Raw genomic sequence first — 25,385 nt, forward strand, 5'->3', positions numbered from 1 at the left:
CCCAAATATTTCTTGCCCCACCGTGAGAAGTTAAGGCACAGTGTTCATGTAGGAAAACGGACCCGCGTCAGTGTGCGGCTCTACCAGTTTTGTTAAACACGCACAGTGTGTGTCACCACCACGGCTCATCTACAGACCAGCTCCACACACCAAGGCCCCTGCATGTTCTTGGCAGGCAACTCCTCCCCAACCCCCCAGCTAAACTTGATCTCAGACAAGCACGGATGTGTTTTTCTTCTTGTTTTTTTTCTTTTTAGGGCCACACCCACAGCATATGGAAGTTCTCGGGCTAAGGATCGATTGGGAACTGCAGCTATTGGCCAACACCACAGCCACAGCAACACCAGATCTGAGCTTCGGCCTATACCTCGGCTCATGGCAAGGCTGGATCCTTAACCCACTGAGCGAGGCCAGGGATCAAACCTGCATCCTCATGGATGCTAGTCAGGTTCGTTACTGCTGAGCGACAATGGGAATGGCAACTGATGTGTTTTTCTCTCCCTATAGTTTAGCCTTTTCCAGGATGTCATATAAATGAAATCATACCAAATGTAACCTTTTGAGTCTTGCATTTCGTACAATGTATTTACAATCCATTCACATTGCTGGCTGTATCAGAAGATTGTTCCTTTTTATTGTCAGATACGCTACAGTTTATCTATCTCCAGCTGAAGGGCATCTGGGCCGTTGCCAGTTTCTGGCCACCACGAATGAAGCAGGTGCAGCTACATACATTCATACATAGATTACTGCATGAACTTAAGCTTCTATTTCACTTGGGTAAATACCTAGGAATTAAATGAGTGTATACACTGCCAAACGTTCCAAAATAATTGTCACATTTTGCATTCTTACGTTTGGTATGGTCAGTTTTCTGTTTCAATGTTTGGTGCTTTTGATTTACATTCCCTGCCAACTAATGATGCTGAGCATCGCTTTGCGTGCCATCTACACAGGCAATCTGGTGAAGTATCTGTTGGAATCTTCTGTCCATTTAAAAACCTGAGTTGTCTGTTTGCCTATTGTGTGAGAATTCTTTATATATTCTAGGTGCAAATCTTTTATCAGATACGTGACTTGCACATATTTTCTCCCAGCCTGAAGCTTCTCTTCACAGGGTCCTCTGAAGAGCAGAAACTCTTTCTTCTGATGAAGTCCAATTTATCTTTTTTTTCTTTTATGGATCATGCTTTTGGTATCATATCTAAGAAATTGCTGTCTAACCTAAAAGGCGGCAAAGAGCTTTTGCTCACGCTTTTAAACTTTCCTCCATGTTCTTCTCGACATCTCCGGGGCGGCTGCACGGCCTCCGAGCAGTCTCTGAAGCTGTTTTTAGGTTTTCAACGATTGCTTACTTGTGTTTTTTATAATCACACGCGCAGGGACCCACGCCTAGCTAGAGACAATGCTCTAATAACTTTCATCTGACAATACGGAAGATGACGCTGTCCAGACAGAGAGAGAAAAACTAGAAATGTGTCACTGCTGGAGGTGGGGCAGGGTAAAACAGGACATCCGCCGGCACTGGGGCTCTGCCCAAGGGCCAGGCAGCAGTGACGTACATGAGTTACCTCCCTCAGCCCCAAGCACACACTCTGCGAAGAAGGATCTTCGGAACGGGTCCTCAGGACAAGCTCTTCCCCGAGGTCTGCTGTCTGCCTGGAAAATGACATTTCGCAAGTGGACGTACTTTCTTCGGTCACTCAATTCTTCCGCAAAGGAGCTAAAAGTCAGTAGGTCTTCGAGGTGTCACTGATTGTAACACTGCAATATGCGTTTGGGCTCTAAGAGCTACGCCCGAAGGGTACGCTGGAGCCCGGTTTGAGTTCATGAGACGCCCGAGTGGCCCAGCCCCGAACCCCGAGTCTTCAGTGTGGTCAGGCCGACGCCAGCTGGCGGCAGACAAGGAAGGTCCAACAGCTGATTCTCCAAGGTAACCTCAGCAAACGAATGCACGTGTGCTGCTGCTCTCATACCCACGGAGATCCAATGAGTAATGACAGTCCTTCTCCAGCAAGGAACAGAGAGGACCCAGTTTCCTGGTGTCTGAGGCCGCCAGGTTCAGTTCACCCCCCACCTCTTCTCGTTCACTTTTGTGTATCCAACCTCAACAGTATGAAAATGTGAATCCCCTCTGCCCCCCGTGGCAAGGATTCTCTCTCCCACGGTGCTTTATTCATTCCCGTAGGTCTCTTTCTCTATTTAAAAGTTCTCTAAAATTTAGAGGAAAATATCTAACTCTACTTGAGGAAATCGAAACTTCGTTCTTAGTTAAGAGTGTAAAGCAAGCACTGTCATCCCTACGGATATGAAATTATTTGATCAGATGAGTTGCTATCATAGATTTACTTAAAATACAGAGATATTAACTTTTTCTTCAAAGTCTCATAAGACTCAAAGTTCTAAGAAAAGACAAAAGCCATTCAAATCAGAGATCTATAACAACATATTTTTTCCTTGTCTTTCCTTTTTTTAAGGGCTGCAATGCAGCATATGGACGTTCCCAGGTTGAACTGGAGCTACAGCTGCCAGCCTACACCACAGCCACAGCAACATCAGATCCAAGCCAGGTTTGCAACCTATACCCCAGCTCGTGGCAACGTTAGATCCTTAACCCATGGAGTGGAGCCAGGGATCACCTTCTGGAAACTAGTCAGGTTCATTTCCGCTGAGCCACAACGGGAACTCCAACGACGTTATCTTATATCATATAAGACACAGTGTTTCCGAAAATTTATGAACTAAACTTAAAGACTTAGCTCTAAGACATCACACCATAAAACCCCTAGAAAAGAACACAAGCAAAATACTCTAACATAAGTCGGAGCAATGTTTTCTTAGGTCAGTCTCCCAAGCAGTAGAAATAACAGCAGAAACAAACAGCTAGGACCTAATCAAACTTATAAGCTTTTGCACAGCAAAGGAAACTATAAACAAAATGCAAAGACAACCTACAGAATGGGAGAAAATATTTGCATGTGATTGACAGACAAGGGATTAATTTCCAAAATAAACAAACAGCTCATACAGCTCAATAACCAAAAAACAAATAACCCAAGACCTCAACAGACATTTTTCCAAAGAAGATATACAGAGGACCCACAGGCACATGAAAAGGTACTCATAGGGAGTTCCTGTCGTGGCGCAGTGGTTAACGAATCCAACTAGGAACCACGAGGTAGTGGGTTCGATCCCTGGCCTCGCTCAGTGGGTTAAGGATCTGGCACTGCCATGAGCTGTGGTGTAGGTCGCAGACACGGCTCAGATCCCACGTTGCTGTGGCTGTGGTGTAGGCCAACAGCTGTAGCTCCGATTAGACCCCCTAGCCTGGGAACCTCTATATGCCGTGAACACGGCCCTAAAAAAAGCTAAAAAAAAGAAAAAAAAAGAAAAAGAAAAAAAAGAAAGAAAAGGTACTCGTATTGCTCATTACTAGAGAAATGCAAATCCAAACTATACTGAGGGATCACCTCGCACTGATGAGAATGGCCATCACTTAAAAAAATCTACAAATAATAAATGCTGGAGAGGGTGTGGAGAAAAGGGAAACCTCCTACACTGTTGGCGGGAATGCAAACTGGCACAGCTACTGTGAAGAACAGTACGGAGCTTCCTTAAAAAACTAAAAAAAGAGTCAGCACATGACCCAGCAATCCCATTCCTCAGCACGTATGTGGAAGAGATGACATCTATAATTAATTCAAAAAGATGTATCACCCGATGGTCACAGCAGCACTATTCACAACAGCCGAGACATGGAAGCAACCTAAATGTCCATCAGCAGATGCACGGAACACCACCCAGCCACAAAAAGAAGGAAATCACGCCATTTGCACCAACATGGATGGATGAGGGATGATCATACTAAGTGAAATAAATCAGAGGACGGCAAATACCATATGATAGCACTTGTACGTGCAATACTAAAAACTGTTAAAATTGGCCTTGTTTTAAAATAGAACAGACTTTCCCAAAGGGGAAAAGGGGGTGAGGAATAAATGGGGAAATTTGGGATGAGTAGATACAAACTACTCTATGTAAAGGAGAGAAACAGCAAGTCCTACTGTACAGCACAGGAAACTACATGCAACATCTTATAACGAACTACAACGGAAAGGAGTCTGTCAAAGAATGTATGTATAACCGAGTCACTCTGTTATATACCAGAAACTGACACGCCTCTAAGAAATTAGCTATGTTTCAATTTTAAAAAATTTCCGAGCTAACTAAATTTGAGTGCACTTTGGCTTAGAGGTTGAGTAATTTGCCCATGGTCGTACAGCGAGCTGTTAACACCAGCAGGATTCAAACTCAGCACTGCTGAATCTGACGCATGCTCTTTCTACTCTGCCACAGCGGATCCACATCAGAATGAGAATTCAGAGTCAAATGGTGAGACTGACGGAATTAAACATACTCCTCTTTCTCTGCTTTCCTTTGTGTTGATTTTTATAGGGATCTTCATGTCTATTTTTTGGCCATGCCCATGGCATGCAGAAACTCCTGGGCCAGGGACTGAACCCATGCCACAGCTATAACCAGAGCCACAGCAGTGGCAATGCCAGATCCTTAACCCACTGAGGCACAAGGGAACTCCTAAGAACCCTATAGGGATTTTTATTTGGGGGGAATATTCCATTATATATGTCACGGGTTTACATTTATAATCTTTATAATATTGGGGAGGCTAGACGGGAAATGACCAACTTTGATGAAGGGGAAGAGGGAGGATTATTAGCAATGCAGGGGAGACTCATGCAAAGTACAAAAAGTTAATTACTAAGTGGACGCTGGTGCTCTGGATTGGTCCTGGATCAGAAGGAAGACTAATAAAAAAGGATATTGTTGGTTCAGTTCATAGTTAATAGCAATGTAAAAAAGAAAAAAGTGAATTCGGAAATAGGGCCTAGCATTTTTAGAGAAAAATGTCCCAAAGCTGGTTAACCCAAACTAATGAAACTTCAGCTTTCAGATGCAAAGTAACAGACTTCAAAATAAAGTAAAAGCGTCTAAAACTAGAAGAGGTAACATACTTCGCCCTGGCTTCCTCCCATTTTTGCTTTTTCTCATCAATAGCTTTCTTCATAACTTGGTACCATTTTCTGAAATCAAACCACGGCTTATCTGAAAGAAAGGAAACCCATGATTATTAACCAAATACGGCACTTTATAACAATATACACGGTTCATCCGAGTCTTCCTTCACCGATACGACGAAACGCCTACAGACCAGCCCTTGGAGACTGTCTTCATTTTCTCACGAGACTCCTGCGCAATCCTCGCTCCTTCTCCGAGGTCGCACCTGTACCGTGGCCCTAACTGGATGATACCGAGACGGTCTCCTTGTATATCTGCCTCTCCTAGATTTGACTATAGCCTCCCTGGGACCGGAAGACATACTTTGTTCATGCAGAATATTACACCATCAGGCCGCCTGCTCCTGACTCAGCAACACCCAGCACAGTACCTGGCACAGGGTGGGGTCCCAAGACGTCTAAGAACACGTGAAGTAAGGAAGGGACGATGGGAAAGCGTGTGAAAGCACTGCCGTGGCTGCATCGGGACTTCTGTTTCTGTCCTTTCTAATCCTAACCCACATTCAAAGACTCTAAGATAAGTGAGAGAGCAGACTGAAATGGACAAGCGGTGTGAGTGGGTGTGCAAGCCGCCGAGGATGGAGAGGCAACAGAATTGAACACAGTTAAGCATAAACCTTTACTCCTCACTCTTTTATTCAATTCCTATGGGGAGATGGGAAGAATAGGGAGGGGAAACAATGAAAGTAAAGGTAACAGCAGAAAGGAGGCTGAGAGAGCGAAGGAGTCTGAAGAAGGGAAGGCTTGCGGGGGGACAGCTGAGCGAAAGTCTGAACTGTTCTCATTCTCTGACGGAGCCAGTGTCCCTTCCATGTCTAATTACAGAGCTTTTGACGGGCCAAGAGCACCCCCGCTTAACCCAACACGGCCTTATAGGCCATACAGCTGCAGAGAAGGGCCAACCACCACAAGAGCTTATAAGGAAGGAGGAAAACTACAATGATTAATGGAACCCAAAGTTCTTTGACCTTAAGTGAGTCACAGCTTCTTAAGCCTCAAGTTCCTCATCGATACTGCGCTTAAGCAGGGGACAGGGGACAACAGTCCCTGCCCTGCTGACAGCGTCAGTTCATTATGAGGATGGAAGGGAAGAGCATACGTCAAGGCACACTTTAGACGTCCACACGGTCCGTGATGACCCTTTAGCATGACAAGACATCTTTTTTTTTTTTTTGCTTTTAGGGCCGCACTCGAGGCATATGGAGGTTCCCAGGCTAGAGGTCGAATTGGAGTTACAGTTGCTGGTCCACACCACAGCCACAGCAACGCAGGAGCCAAGCCTCATCTGTGACCTACGCCACAGCTCACGGCAATGCCAGATCCTTAACCCACTGAGCGAGGCCAGGGATCGAACCCACAACCTCACCGTTCCTAGTCGGATTCGTTTCTGTGCCACAATGGGAACTCCTGCAAGACATCTTGTCCAACCTTTGACTCTATGTAGAGGTCAACACGAAGCGATGTGCAGAAGAAGTATTTTGTCCATATCCTGGAAAGAACACACCAACTGACTGCCACTGTTAAATCCAAGCTCCTAAAGTCAATGAACAGGCGATCCCGTTGTGGCCCAGTGGATTATGAAGCTGACTAGTATCCATGAGGATGCAGGTTCGATCCTGGCCCTGCTCAGTGGGTTAAGGATCTTGCGTTGCTGTGAGCTGTGGTGTAGGTTGCAGATGTGGCTTGGATCTGGCATTGCTGTGGCTGTGGTGTAGGCCGGCAGCTACTTCTCCGCTTTGACCCCTAGCCTGGGAACCTCCACATGCTTCAATGTGGCCCTAAAAAGACTACATAAATAAATAAACAAATGAATGGAAGAATGAATGACACATAAATAAATAAAACCAAGGAATATATATGCGGAACCTTTAAAACCTCATAGAAATAGAGAGAAGGAAAGTGGTTGCCAGGGGCTGAGCCGGGGGGAGAACAGGGAGCAGTGGTAAAGGGGACCGACCTTCGGCTGGAAGGGGAGGAAGCCGAGGAAGCCGAGGCTCTGACTGAACCACGCCGACTGCTGCTGATAAGGCTGGGATGCGGGCCTGACATCCGCTAAGAGGGCACCTAAACATCCTCACACACACAACGAGGTAAATACGGGAGGTGGCGGAGATGCCACCGGACGGGACCGGGCGGATCCTTCCCGGTGTGTACACATGACAAATCGCCGCAACGTACACATTAAATACCTTATAATTTTTTGTCAATCATACCGCAATAAAACTGAAATTAAAAATAAAACAATGATCATAAATTCTAGGGAGGACATTAACACACTAGAATTGAACTGAAGAATTCACATATTTACCAAACTTTAATGAGTTGATCTGAGGCCAGTCACTATGTTAGATACTAAAGATACATTAAAAAAAAAGTAGAAAAGATAAGGTCCCTCTCCTGGAAGCTCGAGCTCGACCCGCTACCTGCCTGCTATGCCTACAGTACCCACCAGACGCCAGGGGTCCCAAGCACGCTACGAATACTGACAGACACCCTTCGTCCTCCAGTTTCAACGGGACATGTTCACCCACTAATGGGCCTTTGGACAGGAGTGGCTGGGGCAGGAAGGGTTAGCTCCGACCTGGGAGGGGGAGGTGAGGGGTGGACGGGAAGAGAAGGGAGAAGAGGGTCTTTACGTCGCATCTGAAAGAAGGCAGACGGGTTCGCCAGGGACAGAGCGTCAGCAGGTAAGAAGGAAAGACTGTTTCAGGTAAAAGACCAGTGTGAGCAAAGGCTGCAGGCGTTACAATAGATGGTATAGTTGCACAACTGCCAGTAAGCTGATGGTTTAGTGTGGCTAGTGAGCAGCAGCCAGGCCTTACAAAGAGTAGGAAGAAGTCCCTGAGGTTTTTTTTCAGTGGCCTTGAGATATAATTAGATAATTACATGTAAACAATTTCTGGTACAAGGCACAGTTTATATACATGGGTATATGTGTGTGTGTGTATTTTTCCAAGTTTCTTCCTTGAGTTTATTCTGTCTTTTAATCCATCATTTACAATCACTATGAATATGACTGATAACAAAATTAGGTACCTTCTTTGTTGCCTTCATTATGTTTCTCTGCAATGTTAGACAAAGACCTGGAGAAACAGATAAACAAATTGATTTACAAATCACTTCTTTGAAGACAGTCACATTTTGACGTCTTCTGAAAGAAAAGTATACCACAGGACTTGAAACCAAAGCCAATTTTTAATGGAGAAGCAATCACCGAAACGGGAAAAACACCATAAATACTGCCACTCTTTGTTGGCGTCTGGGAGCGGTGACATTTTAAGATTCCTTACTTTCCAAAATAATCTTTGAAGACACGTAGGGCCAGGAGCCTAAAGGTACACAAAGGGTTTGTGTGTGATGATTTAAGACTCAGAAATCAGGGAGTTCCCGTCATGGCTCAGCAGTAACAAACTCGACTAGTATCGATGAGGACACAGGTTCAGTCCCTGGCCTTGCTTAGTGGTTAGGGTTACAGTGTTGCCGTGAGCTGCGGTGTAGGTCGCAGTTGAGGCTTGGATCCTGCGTGGCTGTGGTGTAGACGGGCAACTGCAGTTCAGCTCCAATTTGATCCCTAGCCTGGGAACTTCCACATGCTGCGGGTGCAGCACTAAAAAGACAAAACAAAACAAAACACAATCTCAGAAAGCAGAAGAACAATGAAAAATATGTGTCTCTACCTAAAAATAGGAAGAAAACATGACCCCAACACCGTAGTAAGGCAGAATGAAATCTCTGATGATCAGCGGAGTCAAAATATCATGTAAGAAGCCACTGCTGCTACTAGTCAATGTTCTGTGACAACCGAGGGTCTCTTTTTCTATTGAGATGGAACACTGGGATTCCTTTACTCCGAATAACCAGGCAGAGAATACAATTTTTGCTCGTAAAGTTGATGTACACTTACCATTCTAAGCTGTCATCCAGTAAAAAGAGCAGCTTCAGCGCTGCTATGACGACAGCTACGGCCTGCACATCATACTTAACAGCTTTTCCCTTTTTAGCTATAGGATCAAATGTTAGAAAATCCACTTCTCCTATTCCAGTCACTTTGACCACTTGGCAGGTTACATCATGCATTTCGACTGTCGAAGAACAAAACAATAAAACAGGAATTAACTTCTTTGGCCGACAAGACCATCCTAACGTGTGTACCCACAAAAGCAGCTTTACCTTAAACCATGACGCTAGAACTCCAAGACACGTTTGGGGAATAAACTGAAAAATGGTACCTGAAGAGGAAGACGAATGGCTAGGCGAAGCCTTTCTTCTCCTATTCCGACTTCCCCGAACATCTACTACCTGGGGACACTGCTGGGCACCCAGCGCACAGCCACACTCGGTTTTCATTGTTCCAGACGTATTTCTTGCCTGTGTCTCTAGAGCAATTTGCATTGACCTGAAACGGACTCCCTTGTGGGACTCGCTCGCTGGCAGGAAGCCTGGCTGGCGCGCTGGAAGCCCCCGAGTGCATCTCACTAGACGCACGGCTTTCCCAGGGCAATCACATGCTCAGCACAGACTGGGTCTGTCATTCGAGGCTGAACAAGGTGGGGCTGGGAGCCAGGAATCCTACAGCCTCTGCATTTAGGCTTCCAATCATTAGCTTTGCGACTCTGGGTTAGAATCACTGCACCTCAGTTTCTTCATTTGTAAAATGGGTTACGGTGAAGGGAAACAGATTAAAGAAGATAATGGGAATGGATATACTCTGAAAACTCTCACTTACTCAGCAAATTCCTGTGCTCACTAGTTTAAGTACCTAGGATGTACCGCATTCTATTGTAATTAAATTCAAGTAGAGGAGCTGTTATTTATAAGAACATAATAAACTACTGAATTTTCTACCCACACTCAGCCATCACGTGCTACTGAGTCGATTCCCGCAGCGTAGTATACGTACTCTAAAAAATAACCTTACACATGGTATACATTGCACATAGCATATATATTATTATGTATGCAGTATATGTTATGTACAGAATTATTACTACTCTAAAGAATGGCATTTCTTAACATAGCTCCCTTATTTATTTAAAATTACTATCTGGACTGCCTCTCTTATGCCTAAAGTACGGAGTAATAATAAAGGAAGAAGTTACCAGAAGGAAGCAAGGACAGTAGAGAAAAACTAAGGCGTCCAGGCTTCTGAACGGAGCATTAGGTGGACAGATCACCAGCTCTGGGGGGAGGACGGGTCTACCAGGCGGGCGTCACGAAGCTCAGCTCTGTCTCACCTGCACACAGCGATACCCAGCTGCCCTCCCTCCATCTCCGCAAATGAGGTGCTATGAGGGAGGCACTTTGGAAACGCTATAAAGTCCCTCGCAAGTTATGCATATGATTGTGAAAGCTGCCAGAAATTCTCTCTGGCAGGCCCGTCAGTCCCAGTACGAGGGACAATGCTAAGAAATGCGTTTGGGGTGCATTCAAAGTCATCAAAGAGGCGGTGGTTACTCATCCTCAGTGAGGGCGTGGGTCCCACATACGGGCACTGAGGAGGGGCACCTACGGCCCCCGCCTGCTTAAAAGCACTTTTAGCTTACTGGGAGCACTAAAACCCATCCTTGTAAAAGGGCCAAATACCCAGGCCTCTTCTTCTTCTTCTTTTTTTTTTTTTTTGTCTTTTTGCCTTTTCTAGGGCTGCTCCCGCAGCATATGGAGGTTCCCAGGCTAGGGGTCCAATCGGAACTGCAGATGCCGGCCTACACCACAGCCACAGCAACACGGGATCCGAGCCGCGTCTGCGACCTACACCCCAGCTCACGGCAATGCCAGATCCTTAACCCACGGAGCAAGGCCAGGGATCGAACCCGCAACCTCATGGTTCCTAGTCGGATTCGTTAACCACTGTGCCAGGACGGGAACTCCAGCCCAGGCCTCTTCTTTTTGATCAACAGCACCAGAGGGCTGATGGGATTGCGGAGAGCAGACTTTACATTTGGAAAACGGTGATACCTGGGAGGTCTTCTTATAATCCTACGGGTGGTTTGCCCATCAAAGTCACATTTTAGGATATCAATTCTAAGGTATGGAGACTATGATACCTTAGTTTGTAGATCTATTTTGTTTATTGTTCCCTCCCCATTATTAAGTAATATGAACTCAATATAGGACATTTATAAGATACATAAAGGTAGAAGAAAGGAAAAAAATGCATTACTAAAACTTAGAAACGGCACTTCAGTATTTTGGTATATTTATTTATAATATTTTAATGACCCTTTTATGTACCTATGGTCATATTGTATCTAAATCTGTCGCTTGGCCTAGTTCATTTTTCCATACAAACATTCTCCATGCTTCTATGTACTCTTCACAAACATGACTTTAAAATCTGCATAATGTTCCACTGAATATATATACCACGACTTTACTTAAACATCATCTTTCCGTTGGATATTTAAGTTTCTTTAAGGAAGTCAGTAACATTCATGTATAATTTGTTTTTCTATATTTCAAATTACTGCTACTGAACAGTTTGTGAGAAGTGAAATTTCTCTCTCCTGGTTCTTTTTAATATGGTCTCCAAAAGGCACCTAAGAATATCATGGAGCTCTCTTGTGGTGCAGCAGGTTAAGGAGCTGGCGTTGTCACTGCAGGGGTTTAGGTCACTGCTATGGTGCGGGAACTTTCACACGCTGCAGGTACAGCCAAAAAAAAAAAAAAAAAATCGGATGATGGCAGTGTCTCTCTGCATATTATAATGAGTTTAATTCTACTGCTTACTCTCAGGAAGAGTTCAGTGAGAAATACTATTAAATTACACACTGGCCAGAAAAGACTGCCACCCTCATCTCTGTCCAACAGCAACTGCATGAGCAAGACACTTGCCATAACCCAGCCTCTATCAGTTATATTTTGGTATTTCCTTGTATTCTCTCCAAATCCTAGTACTCCCTTTATAAGCTCAAGATTTAGGAATATATGAAAGGACACAGGACCTTTCTGTATTTTGAAAAACTATCAAAGAAGTAAAGCTTAAATGATTTTTTTTTTTTGTCCTTTTGCCATTTCTTGGGCCACTCCCGTGGCATATGGAGGTTCCCAGGCTAGGGGTCCAATTGGAGCTGTAGCCACCGGCCTACACCAGAGCCACAGCAACGCGGGATCCGAGCCGTGTCTGTGACCTACACCACAGCTCACGGCCACGCTGGATCCTTAACCCACTGAGCAAGGCCAGGGATCGAACCTGCAACCTCATGGTTCCTAGTCGGATTCGTTAACCACTGCGCCACCATGGCAACTCCTGACATTTTTCTTTTAAAAAATATTTTAAAACTACAGACCTAACATTTACATTTGTGTTACTATTTGTAAATGTTAGGTCTGTGTTAATACTGTGTGTTAGGTATGTTTATTTTTAGAGTTAAAGGTATACTACACATACAGTTTTATATACTTTTGCTTTTTTTGGGTAACATTTCCTTTCCTATTAAAAACACATTGAATCGCATTTGTTACATTGCTCAAACAATAATATAGTCATAACCATGTTTGTATTTTCTGTTAAGAATAGAAGTCCTGCATTTCTCACATTTCTAGTTTAGCAAGAACTTCAGGAGTGGATTCCACGGGCGGACTCCACTGGGGTGACCTGCGTCTTGGTATATTGTGAACGAGGGCTAGTCAGACCGTCTTCGCATTCTGGGGTTCATCCTACCAGACTCTGGTCTCCGCTTGTTGTAGAGACTGGGAATAGTGTGTTACTGAACAATAAAAACGCTACCACAGATTAGCTTGCAGGAGGTTGAAAATTAGAATTCTTTATGTAATAATCACGCTCCTTGCAAATGGGGGGGGTGCCTAGGTAATTAATACCACACACTGAAGTATTTGTTACTTTACTCGTGCTCAGCAAACTTACTGTGGAAGCAAACACGTTCTCTTAAGCTTATCCCTCACACCCAAATAGAACTCAGTATTTCTCAACGGTGTCCTTTAAACCACCAGAATTGGTCCAAAGTATTTCAAGAAAGGATTCTGAAATCAAGCTTCATGACACTGTGGACCCCGTCAGGTGGATCTAAACACTCTGTGATGTGAGAGGATTCAATATATTCTTCCCAACAACTGACGAAGGCAAAGCTTCCTCGCCATGTACACCACACCCTTACCGGGGAGATTGACTTCCATCAGGAATTTCATACACAGGATGTTGGGATGGAGATAGCAGTCCTCAGTTATGGCTGGAAAACGCGGCAAATCTAAAAACGTGGCCACTTCGATTACTTTTTTATAGATGTCTTCATAGGTGGGCCAAGACTGAAATGAAAGCGATAGTCAAGGTAGCAATTTTTGCAACATACATTTTTTTTTCATATTTTCTGATTTTAAAAGTTATTATATTCATTGACTAAAATTTGGAATGTAGAGGAAAGCATTAAGGGAAAATACTCATAAACCCCAAATAATCCCAACTAAGCAGTTTTAAAGAGTCATCATGCTAAATTCAAAGGCCACTAAAATTCGATCTGGCTCATAAAACTCTTACGGGCCTTACCCATGATACAGAGAAACTGTTACCTCTTGCCAACCACGGAAGAATCTGGGGACGGGCAGAAAGCTGCCCCCCAACCGGAGTCACACTGGCTCGTCGTTCATTACCCAAAGCACTGCTTACCTCTCATTCTCCTTCCCTGGGACCTTTAAATCCAGTCTTTAAATTCCCAGCTAACAATTTTAGCTGCTTCACTGTTACATAATATTCACATGCTTCCATGTGGGAGATGACACTAGGGTTTAGTCTGATAGTTAAAAATGCACAATTTTACCTTCTAGTTTCCCACATATCATATAAGAACCTCTTATAGAATTCTGGAAAATCGATAAGCTAATATTAATAAATTAAATCTGTTCATTTTAAGATCACCCTTATAGTTTATCGGGTATGCTATTTTTAAAATTTATTTACTTATTTTATTTTTTAATTTTTTCGGCTATGCCTGCTGCATGTAGAGATTCCTGGGCTAAGGAATCAAACCCAAGCCGCAGCAGTGTCAATGCCAAATCCTTAACTGCCAGACCACCAGGGAACTCCTGGGTATGCTATTTACATTTTTGCAGTTTCCGAACATTTTTCATGTTAATACTACATATAATTTTTCCTCATTTACTCATTCATTCACATTAAAATATTTAGAGTTTATTCTATGCAAGGCACTTTGGGAAATACAAAGATGAATAAAACATCAAGGAGTTTATAATCTAGAAAGAAATAAGGTATACAAAAATAACTCCAAGATGGAAAGTTACTATTACAAGCAAGATTTGTTTCCTTAAAGGCTTATGAGATTTTAGAAAAAGTAGTATTTCCAATATGGTAGGACCTGTTAAAATTGGGCCTGAACACAAACGTACTGGAAACCTGTTTGGCCATAATATCTATTAGAGTTGAACATGCACACACTCCACAATGGAGCAATTCTGGCTCCACAACCCAAGAGAAACACACATGCGCGGCCACGGAAAGACACGTACTGGAATGTTCACAACAACGCCATCTGTAAAAGCCCCAAGCTGGAAACTACCCAAACGCCATCAACAATAGAGTAAACACAGGAGAGTAAATATCCAGTAAATGTGGACACAGTCTCGCAATGGGACAGACTCTAGACAGAAAAGAAATGGACTCTTGGAGTTCCCGTCGTGGCGCAGTGGTTAACGAGTCCAACTAGGAACCATGAGGTTGCGGGTTAGGTCCCTGCCCTTGCTCAGTGGGTTAACGATCCGGCGTTGCCGAGAGCTGTGGTGTAGGTTGCAGACGCGGCTCGGATCCTGCATTGCTGTGGCTCTGGTGTAGGCTGGTGGCTGCAGCTCCAATTGGACCCCTAGCCTGGGAATCTCCATATGCCGTGGGAGCGGCCCAAGAAATAGCAAAAAGACAAAAAAGACCAAAAAAAAAAAAAAAAAGAAATGGACTCTTCTGTGTGCGATAATACGAATCTTCAAAACATCATGTTAAAAGCCAGATGCGAGAGAATGATTCCAGGTATGTGAAACTCAGCGACTCGGCAGGCAAGGAGCTTCTCTAGTCACAACTCAGGAGACTGCTCTTGGGTGGGGGAGGTAACGACCGGAAGTGAGCATAAGGGGGGAACTTCCGGGGTGCTATCAAGGTTGTTTCTTGATCCAGGGGCTGGTTCAGGTTATAAAAATTCATCAGGTTTGTGTACATTTGTGACACGTTTACTTTTTTATGTCGCTACTGCAATAAAGTTTTTTAAAAAGTGGTAGGAAAGAAAGATACTATCCCTTGAGTAAGCTGTTCTGTGTAATAGAAACACTGGCACATCACCTTGCAGGAGAAATAACCTAACTGGCAAATCAGAGTTGGAAGGAAGACCTTTCGAAGTATATGGTCTAACTTTACAAAATCCCCAGGAGATGTCTGCCCTTCTTATAAATCTCCAGTGATGGGAACTCAATACCTTCCCTGACAGTGGTCTATTCCATTTTAAATGGGTTTAATTATTAAAATGTTCTTCCTTATTCTAAGTGAAAAGCTGCTTCCCAATTTTAGCCAATAATACCATTAAGTCACGTCTCGCCCATCTTCTAAAAGTGTGGAGGTGTTTAGGAGCCAACGGAAGGAATGCATTTCTCTGTTAAATGTCACTTGCTACATTCGCTCATGCACAATCATAAAGCACAAGGAAATGTCTTACGTTATGGTACATGCGTGGGCTTAAAGAAAACAATCAAGCTGTTACTTTCTAGAATTTAAACTATGCCTGATTATACTTTGCCTAAAGTTACGACTGTCTTTGTAGTATCTTTATTTTGATACCACTGTCTCAATGGCTCAACTCTTGAGTTCCTTAGGAGAAAAAAAAAAAAAAGGCTTTCAGTTTATGCTATGCTATTAGCACATGACTCATCTGTAGCTGAAGAACACAAAGTAAATTTCTGTCAATCCAAAGCAGCAATGCAGTCTTTAAAAAAATTTTTTTTAATGCTGAGATACAGTAATTCTACCTGTACACTAAAATACTATTAATTGTATGCTGGTATGTGAATTTAAAAGAGAAAAAAGGAAAACATAAATTCTCAGCGATCTTTAGAAAAAACTGTCATTTTCCTTTATCAAATTAATTTACTTAGACCTCTGCTTCATTTTGCACAGAATTTGAAGCATCTTTTCAAGTTGAAGCAATTTAACATTACTGACAAGATTTACGGCAACTCTAATCCTTTTTAATTTATGCAGGTAGGAGATGCAATTAAGTATTTTTATCTGCAAATAAACACTAGAGCAGTGAATATTCCCCTTTGAAAAATCATCATCTCAAAAAACCAACTTAAGGGATGATAAATGCATGACAAGTAACTGTAAGGTCAACAAAGAAAAGGAATCTGGTGGGCAAGAAAGATTTAATGTGTCTTCAAAACAGCCACACAAGCATCAGCCACCTTCTGCCTCCAGCGTTCCTTGAAGGGGTGGCCCAACTGTCCCTCCAAGGCTTGGCTCTGGACTAACCCCCCCAGACTTCTGCTCCTACTCACACTGAACCCCCCGACTCCGGGGGGGCCTGCATTGCTGGCTGAGCCGAGTGTCTCAGCTTGGGCAGGAGGAGGGAGGCCTGCTGCACAGCACCGTCTGCGAGAGTGTGTCAGTGTCACATTTTGATTCTGTCCCCCTGTCCTTAGCCCTGGGAGGGGGAGCCAGGAGCCTGTCTAAATTTGACAGGACCCTGAAACACGGATAACTATTATATAATAATGCCAGTAAACACGTAACGCCTGGGTTAGAATGGTCTTCTTTTGACTTTGAGAAAATGCACTTAGGGACAGAACACACTCAAGGCAAGGGTTTCTCAGAAGCTACTGGAAATCTGTACTGTACTCTGATGTGGTGTGGGCGCGCTCCAGGTGTGAAGCAGGAGAGAGGACCACCAAAAGCCCGTTCACCACTTTACAGGTTCCGTAAATTACAACAGTATTTGGTTTCATGTGATCCTTCGTTTATCTGCTAAGTAGTCTAATTTCACCTCAAATTTTGGGGGAAACAAGATGGAATAACAACAGAGAGAGGCGGAGATGATAAGGCTAGTCTTACTGCTCAAAGCACCATTTCTATCGGAACCACGTGCAAGAGGCTTATTTAAAATATCCTTAGATCCCACACCAGACTTAGAAATCCATCCCCGACATTAGGTCTAAGAACCTGTAGTTTAAACAAGCTCTCCACAACATTCTGCTGCAAAAATAAGTAAAATAAAATAAAGCGGCTCTCGATCTCGCTTTTCGATTGTAGCCTAGAGGAGACGCTCGGGTGGTCTGACTTCGCCAGCTTGAGGAGAGCAGTACACCCACAGATTCCAGCGATGGGCAGGATGTCGTGGGCAGCCAGGACAAAAGAACACACCAGCGGGTTTCCAGTCATGCTGCCTGGCAGCAGTCATTCTGGCAGGGAGTGGGAATGAGGGGAACTGAGAACACCTGTTACCATCACACTTGCCTTCGTTTCCCTCGGGCAGATGTCGAGCCCGGCAGATGACTAGTCCAGCAAAGATTGCACAAGCAACGCCAAGAATGGCATGCGGCCGACGGTGTGAGACGATGAAACATCTAGAGTGAAGTCTGAGGCCTCAGAACACATTAGAACCTGATCCAGGAAGACCTTCACTCGCTGGGGCTTAGAGAGGGGCGGACAGCTCTGGGGGAGTCTTTTTTTCCTCCTTCGGCCAACAGGGACCTAGTTTCAGCGAGGGCGTGGGACTGCGCCACGGCAGAAGGACTCGGCGTGGCCAAGTGCCACGCCGTGGGTTTGGCTGCGCCGGCACCGCATCGTTTCCTTCCACTCAGGCAGAGAGAGGAGAATGTTGTCGATCAACGTTCAAAACGCTGGGGATGTGCTTTGGAATGAATTTCCAGTTTCCTCTTTATCACTTCTTGCTGAGTCTACGAGGGGTGACGAAATGACTCATTCTTGAGAGGATTTAGAAACACACCGTCAAGGACGACGGTAGAAGACTACGTATGCAACACATTACCTACTGAGAAACTGGTCCGTGCGTTTCAAATACCAAAACATCAAGAAAATCAAGGCTGAAAATACAGAAGGAGCCCTCCTGTCCGAATAAATAATACCCTGTATCTCTAACAGAGACACACGTGTCTAGGCCCCGCTTTGGCTCAAGCCGCAGCGTCATCATCTGGTCCACAGAGATGGTGTCCCCGAGAAGAGTAGGTCTGCAGTGTATTTTACCAGAGGAACTGAGGGGGTTTTGCTGGAAGTAAATGACGCTTTGCATCAGCACGGTACTTTGCCAACTTGACTCAAAAATAAAGCAGCAGAAGAGGCAGAGGCAGAAAACGGAGGAGGAGGTTATCTTTAAATAAGCAAAGAAAATGAAATGGCCTTCTGCCAGGAGTTGGAAGCCAACAGCTCAGAGAGAGAGAGATGGTGGGAAATACTGAAACGTAACACGCATACCTGTCTCCTCTCGTGAGCTCCGCTCTTAAATCAGCGGACGGCTCGCGTGGAAAGAGAAACAAACCACGTCAGTGGTCTCGGGGCTCTGTTCTGCTCCCCTTATGTTTTCGCTGAGTTTTGTCAGATGTGTTGTTTTGGGGACAGGGGTCCACTGAAGCGCTAATAGAACAGTATAATGGAAAGAGATATTCACACCGGATAACGCTGAAGGGTCCTTAAAAAGCCCCCCCCCCCCCCTTTGGTGTGGTTTTAAGGTGTGCTCCACATTCTGGAATAACAAAAACAGAACCAAACCAAACACAGAAGCAAAACAGTCCCCAGCAGCCCACACACACAAAACTCCGCTGGCATCCTCTTCATCACCATCTCCCAGAACAATCGCACCTTTTGTCGTTTCTGGTAGAGGAACAGCTGCTGAAGAAGCCAAGACTTAGTAGAGAAAGCTAAGCCCTGGAAGGAGGGAAGAAAATGCTTCCTTTGTTAATGAAAAGCTGTTTCATTTAAAAGTTTCAACACACTAGGGCAAGTGAATGCACTTTTGTGAACAAAGGCAAAGCGTACAATGAAGAAAAGCTGCCTGTCACTTCCATAAAGAGTCATTTGAAGACATCCCCAAACGTCCCTGTTTTTCTCGAAAAGGTGGGGGAGGGCAGGGGAGGAATGTGGACTATTACTAGACCCGGCTGAGCAGCGAAAGGCGTGCACACAGGGCACGCAGGGCTTCTAGGGTGCTACAGATTCATTTAATTACACCACTGAGAAATCACAAGAGAAGGAGGTTTTTTAAAAGACCACAAGGCTATAATAAATTGTGCCAGCATGCATTAAAATGGAGCGCTTGGGAAAGCATTTTATTGAATTTCACAAATATTCCAGTGAGTTTATTTTCCTTCATGAAGCAATGCCTTGAGACAGGTAAGGACAAGCTAGAGTTTCTGTTACACAACTGCAGGCTCTTGTGATAAACCTGATTACAATACCCTGTCAGAGGTGAACTTCCTGCTTTGCTATTAAAAAAAAAAGCACAGTGCCTCACCCTTACTTGTTCTTATTGTTGCTTTGAAGCAGAGATTCAGCTGAGAAAAAGCTAATGCTACCTGCACCTGTTAACCCAAACTTTAAGACTTTCTATTGCAAAGGAAAATTAATAAGGAATAAAAGTACGTCAGAAGAAATGACAAAGTACTGTGATATCGCATTTATGGAGCAAGGATAAAATGATTTCCCCATGTATTATGATTCGCAAAACAGTTGAACTTACATTTTTAGTCTGCTAGAATTATCTTAATGGTTAGAAATCTATCGGTAGTTACAAAAAATACTTTTTTATGTTCAAAGTCTTATCTTCTGCAAGTTTGTGGTGAACACATTGCTTTACGTGAAACACAGAGGGTTGGTCCTGAAGATAAGACCACTTCAGACACATGCTGTCAACTTGCAGAGACCAAGATAAACCTTACGAACACACACAAATTTATGAACTGATGACCAATTGAACAGGAGGCAGTAATCCGTTTTGGTCCCAGGATCGAACTGGGAAAAACCTACTGGAATCCTCCTTCTTAAATGGACCTATTCTCCAAGTATTCTGCTGACTGCGGCATGCCCCATGCCCGCCTGGCGTTCAAGTTTCACATATCTGTACTAAAGCAGATTAAAAGCTGGTATCCAGAAGAGCAGATAATCCCCAAATAATTTCCACTTGGGCTTGGCAGGGTTACCTGATTGTTTCTGCAGCAGGCTAATAACCTTTGTCATTATTCCGTTTTCCTCAGGCCCCGAGTAGAAAACCTGGTTCCCTGTTCCCGTTCCCTTCTCCTGGGAAGCAGAGGAAACGGGAGACCTGGACGGGCCATGCTGGGCACGGGGGCGCGGTGGCACCAGCACAGGATCAAGCTAAACCTCAGATAATGCACGTGAAATCACTGGTTTCATGTAGCAGATATTAAGTATGATTCTCTAAAAAGAAGCATCAAGCCTCAAACACATGTTCTGCGGGTAATTTTACTGGTTTTCGTACATTGGTGAACAATACAAATACCTGACGAGATTATCACCCCACACCCAGGTTTCCAGGAGTGATGATGACACACCCAGAACTCAAAATTTTAAATGTCCTTGCTTGTAAGCAGAAGTTAAATCCCTTATACGTTTACTACTCAATATCTAAGTGGAATACTTTTTTACTTTTTCAATCAAATACCGCTATTTAAGAGCCTCCTGATGTATTGCATGAGAAATACATACGCAGTCTGCAGGTTTACGACTTTGGTGAAAAAAAAATCCCCAGCAGATCTACTTGAAATCTCCTATAAATAAAGTATTAAAACTAATCCTGCTTTTTAGCTATTTCAAATCATTTAATCAATAAACACAGTCCTGACCATGTATACAGAAGTACATTACATTTTAGGCCTTACGGATGATAAAATAAAAGCATCTCCCATTCTCAAAGCATAGCTGGAGATACAAGAAATCTATGAACCCATGCGTCGCATTTTGCCTTTGTAACCTCTGTTTTAGAAATTCTTTAGACAACATCTGGCTTCCTTTAAAATCTTGAGAAATACAAACAATACATGTAACACATCTGTACGCTGTGAAGCAGGATAATGAGATGAACACAGCCCACCACCAGCTGAAGAACTGGCCCGTGACCAACACCGTTAGACCTCCCGGCTCTGGTCTCTGGTCCTCCCTCTGCGCCTCCCCCTCCAGAGCTGTCAGCTAGCCTGGATTTTGTTCACCATGACCTTATTTTTCTAAAAATAGTTTTTTCGTACACATAAATCACCCATATGTTTAGCTCAACTTCTTTTTTGAGCTTAACAAAAATGGTATTACACTATTTGCAGTTTCCCAAGCCTTGCCTCTTACACTCAACAGAATGTTTCTGAGATTCTTTCGTGTTGCTTGTGGCTGCAGCTGATCCATTTTCATAGTTGTTTAATACACTATGTCTATGTCACATTTTATCCATTTTCCTACTTGCAGACATTTAGATTGTTTCCAGTTTTGTTTATTTTGTTTTGTTTTAATATCTAGCTGCCTTCTTTAGCCTTTTATCCCACAAACACAAAACTGCATCAATAGAGAACTAGTCAGAGGTAAGCTGTGGCCTATCTATACTGTGCAGCTCCTAGAAAAATAAAAAGTTCATCGGTAAATTGCAGTTATATAAGAGGACATTCCTATTCTTAGAAAATATACACTAAAATACTTAGAGACAATGTGCGTGACAGATGTAACCTGCCTTCAATGATTCAGAAACTGAACTGCACGGATAGACAGATGAGGAGAACAGCTCCAATGATAAAACAATGGGATGAAATACCAACAATGGTTGAATCTGGGTAAAGGATATAGTCTTACTTTTGCCACTTTTCTAATATCATAATAATGTAATAATCTAAAATGATTCCAAAATAAAAAGTTTATTTTTTAAAAAAAGCTAAGATACAAAGTACAATAGTTATTTTTACCAAGACATCACCTCATATTATTTTAATGCTTATATTTTCTATCAAAATCTCTACAAGAAATCACTCCCCTGTTTTACCCATTTTCTCACTCAAGATTAATTTTAAAAAAGTCAACACAAGAGATTATTACTAAAGCAAATATTTTGTATAAACGAAAGCCTATAATTATGACCCTCCAATAATACGGTCCATCTGATGGAAAATTCTGAAGCAAAGATCAGACAATATCCATGAATCAGGAAAATACTTTAAAAAAAAAATCCAAAAACGAATGAGCAATGAGATACTTTCAGGCATTCAACAAAGAACTGTTTAGGTGGCACTCAGCCAAAGAGCACCTGAATACTGACTCTATTTCTAATGTCTAAAAATCAGTATTTGGAGCACTTCTGCTAACCCATGGAGGATTAGCCACTGCAGGAATTGAGTTACCACCATAAAGAGAGAGCTGGAAGACATCTATGAAACAACAGTTTCAACTGTCAGACAAGCAGCAGCACAGGACTCTAATCCCTGAGAGAAGAGAAGCAGAGGCCCCAGGCCACTGCCTAGGGGGAGCCTCCAAGCTGCAGTGCAAGGAGCCGTGGCCTTGCCGAGGTAAGGAGAGAGAGGCGAGAGTTCCTGGAAGCAGAGGTGGCTACGATGTGCGGGTGGCATCCCAGTGAGGAGAAAGCCGCACAGACAGGGAACTCCAGAGTCCTCTCAAGCTTTTGGCAAAGGGGTCCTCTCATGTCTTTGGCTAAGTATCAATCTGTGCATGTGTGAGAAAAAAACCTGAGGCCTGGAGAAAAGAAAAATTGGATTTTTTTTTCCCAATGAATCCAAGCAGCTCTTAGAGTTCACGTAAGCCATCAGCTGAAGTGGAGACTTCTTCATACTGGGGGCACCGGGAATCTTTCAAAGAGACACACACCTTAGTAGTGGCTAAGTTAGTCCTAGAATAAAGGGTCTGGAACAGCCATATAAAGCGTCTAAAGGATCAAACTGATGATCCGAATTATCTAAGCATACACCAGAACAAAAATCCAGTACTCAACAGCTAAAATCCACACTGTCTGCATCCAATCAAAAACTGCCAGGTATGCAAAGCACAAGGAAAATATGACATATCATCAGGAGATAAACCAAAGACCAGAACAGAAATAACAGAGACAAGAGAATTAGTAGATGGGAACCTTAAAATAGCTATTACAAATGTTGTCAATGAACTTGAGAATGTACAAGAAAACATAATGAGAGAAATGGAAAAAAAAAGACTGGGGTTCCCGTCAAGACTCAGTGGTAACAAACCTGAACTAGTCACCCACGAGGATGTGGGTTTAATTCCTGGCCTTGCTCAGTGGGTAAAGGATCCAGTGTTGCTGTGAGCTGTGAGTGGGTGAAGAATCCAATGGTCAGAGGATCCAGTGTTGCTGTGTAGGTGGCAGACACGGCTTGGATCTGGCGTTGCTGCAGCTGTGGTGTAGGCTGGCAACTGCAGCTCTGATTGGACCCCTAACCTGGGAACTTCCATATGCCAAGGGTGCAGCTCTAAAATCACACATACACGAAAGACTAAAGTGGGACTTTCAGAAATGAAAAATACAGAATAGGAAATGAAAAATATACTTGATGGATTTAAAAGCAGATTAGATAAACGGGAATAACCTTAACCAAGGAGGTGAAAGGTCTGTACATGGAAAACTGTAAACTGCTGATGAAAGAAAGTGAAGAAGACACAAATAAGCGGAAATATATTCTGTGCTCATGGACTGGAAACTTAATTCTGTTAAAACGTCCATATTACCCAAACCAATTACAGATTCAATGCAATTCTTATCAAAATTCCAAAGGCATTTCTCACAGAAATAGAGAAAACAATCCTAAAATTTATATGGAGCCACAAAAGACCCAAAAACAGGCAAAGCAATCTTGAGAAAGAAGAACAAAGCTGGATGCATCACACTCCCTGATTTCAAACTATATTACAAAGCTACAGTCATCAAAACAGTATGGTACTGGCATATAAACAAACACATAGAAGGATGGAACACAACAGAGAGTCCAGAAATAAACCCACAGATATACAGTCAACTAATTTACAACAAGGGAGCCAGGAAATTCCATATGCTGTGGGTATGGCCAAAAAAGAAAACAAAAATGGCCAAGGAACTGAGTAGAAATTTTTCCAACAAAAACATATAAATGAAGGGGAAAAAAAAAAGAAAAAAGAAAAAAAAAGGAGTTGCTGTCATGGCTCAGTGGTTAACGAATCCAACTAGGAACCATGAGGTTGCAGGTTTGATCCCTGGCCTCGCTCAGTAGGTTAAGGATCCAGCGTTGCTGTGAGCTGTGGTGTAGGTTGCAGACACGGCTTGGATCCCTCATTGCTGTGGCTCTGGCGTAGGCCGGCTGCAACAGCTCCAACTGGACCCCTAGCCTGGGAGCCTCCATATGCTGCAGGTGTGGCCCTAGAAAAGACAGAAAGACAAAAAAAAACCCCAAAAAACAAAAAAAAAACCATACAAATAGCCAACATGTATATGAAAAAGTGCTCAACAACACTAATCATCAGAGAAATGCAAATCAAAACCACAATGAGACAGCATCTCACACCTCTTACAATGGCTATGATCCAAAAAGACAAGAGGTAAGTTTGCCAAGGTTGTAGAGAAAAGGGAACCACTGTACACTGTGGGAGTGTAACTTGGTGCAGTCACTGCACAAAGCAGTATGGAGGTTCCTCAAAAAATGAACACTAGAACTACCATATGATCCACAAATCCCACTTCTGGGTATACATCCAGGAGAAATGAAAACAGGGCCCCAAAGAGATAACTGCACTGCAGGTTCACTGCAGTGCTATTCACAACAGCTCAATAATGGAAACAACCTAAGTGCCCACCAGCAGATAAACGGATCGAGAAGATGTACGTATACAATGGAATATTATTTAGCCATGAGAAAAAAGGAAATCTTGCTGTCTGCAACAACATGGATGCAACTTGAGGCCATTCTGCTAAGTTAAATAAGCCAGACAGAGAAAGATAAATACTGTGTGGTTATCACTTACATGTGAAATCTTTTATTAAAAAAAAAAGAACTCCCTGGTGGCCTAGCAGTTAAGGATCCAGCATTGTCCCTGCTGTGGTGGGAGCTGGATACCTGGCCTGGGAATATCTGCGTGCTGCTGGCACAGCCAAAAAAAAAAAAAAAAAAAAAAAAAAAAAAAAAAAATCAAGCTCATAGAAACAGAGTGAGAGAGCGGCTGCCAGAGGCTGGGGTAGAACAGGGAGAGGCTGATGGAAGGCACAAACTTTCAGCGATAAGATGAGTAAGGGCTGAGGATCTAAAGTAAAACAGGATGACTGAAGTCAATAACATCGTACTACA

The 25,385-nt window shown here is 43.3% G+C and overlaps 1 protein-coding gene across 10 annotated transcripts in view; it reads right to left on the bottom strand.

The window, feature by feature from the left end:
• The window catches only part of TAF1B (TATA-box binding protein associated factor, RNA polymerase I subunit B), a 58,915-nt gene that overhangs the window by 8,498 nt on the left and 25,032 nt on the right, over window positions 1-25,385 (bottom strand). For 2 of the 10 annotated variants that reach the window (XM_021087858.2, XM_021087861.2), the window contains 4 exons: window positions 13,211-13,358; window positions 9,001-9,178; window positions 8,133-8,179; window positions 5,034-5,124 (listed from right to left, as the gene is read on the bottom strand). In XM_021087858.2, the coding sequence (XP_020943517.1) occupies window positions 5,034-5,124; window positions 8,133-8,179; window positions 9,001-9,178; window positions 13,211-13,358 (464 nt within the window). Of the gene's footprint in view, window positions 1-1,166; window positions 3,221-4,586; window positions 6,311-6,462; window positions 6,586-6,873; window positions 8,180-9,000; window positions 9,179-13,210; window positions 13,359-18,531; window positions 18,691-25,385 lie in introns of those variants that run through there. The other 8 variants (XM_021087860.2, XM_085019986.1, XM_085019989.1 and 5 more) reach the window with 7 other exon arrangements.

This window comes from Sus scrofa, chromosome 3 (assembly GCF_054392235.1).
Source record: "Sus scrofa isolate SSC_HxYL_T2T_F1_AM1 chromosome 3, Sscrofa_HxYL_maternal_Yorkshire_Landrace_v2.0, whole genome shotgun sequence".
In the NCBI taxonomy this organism is placed as follows: domain Eukaryota; kingdom Metazoa; phylum Chordata; class Mammalia; order Artiodactyla; family Suidae; genus Sus; species Sus scrofa.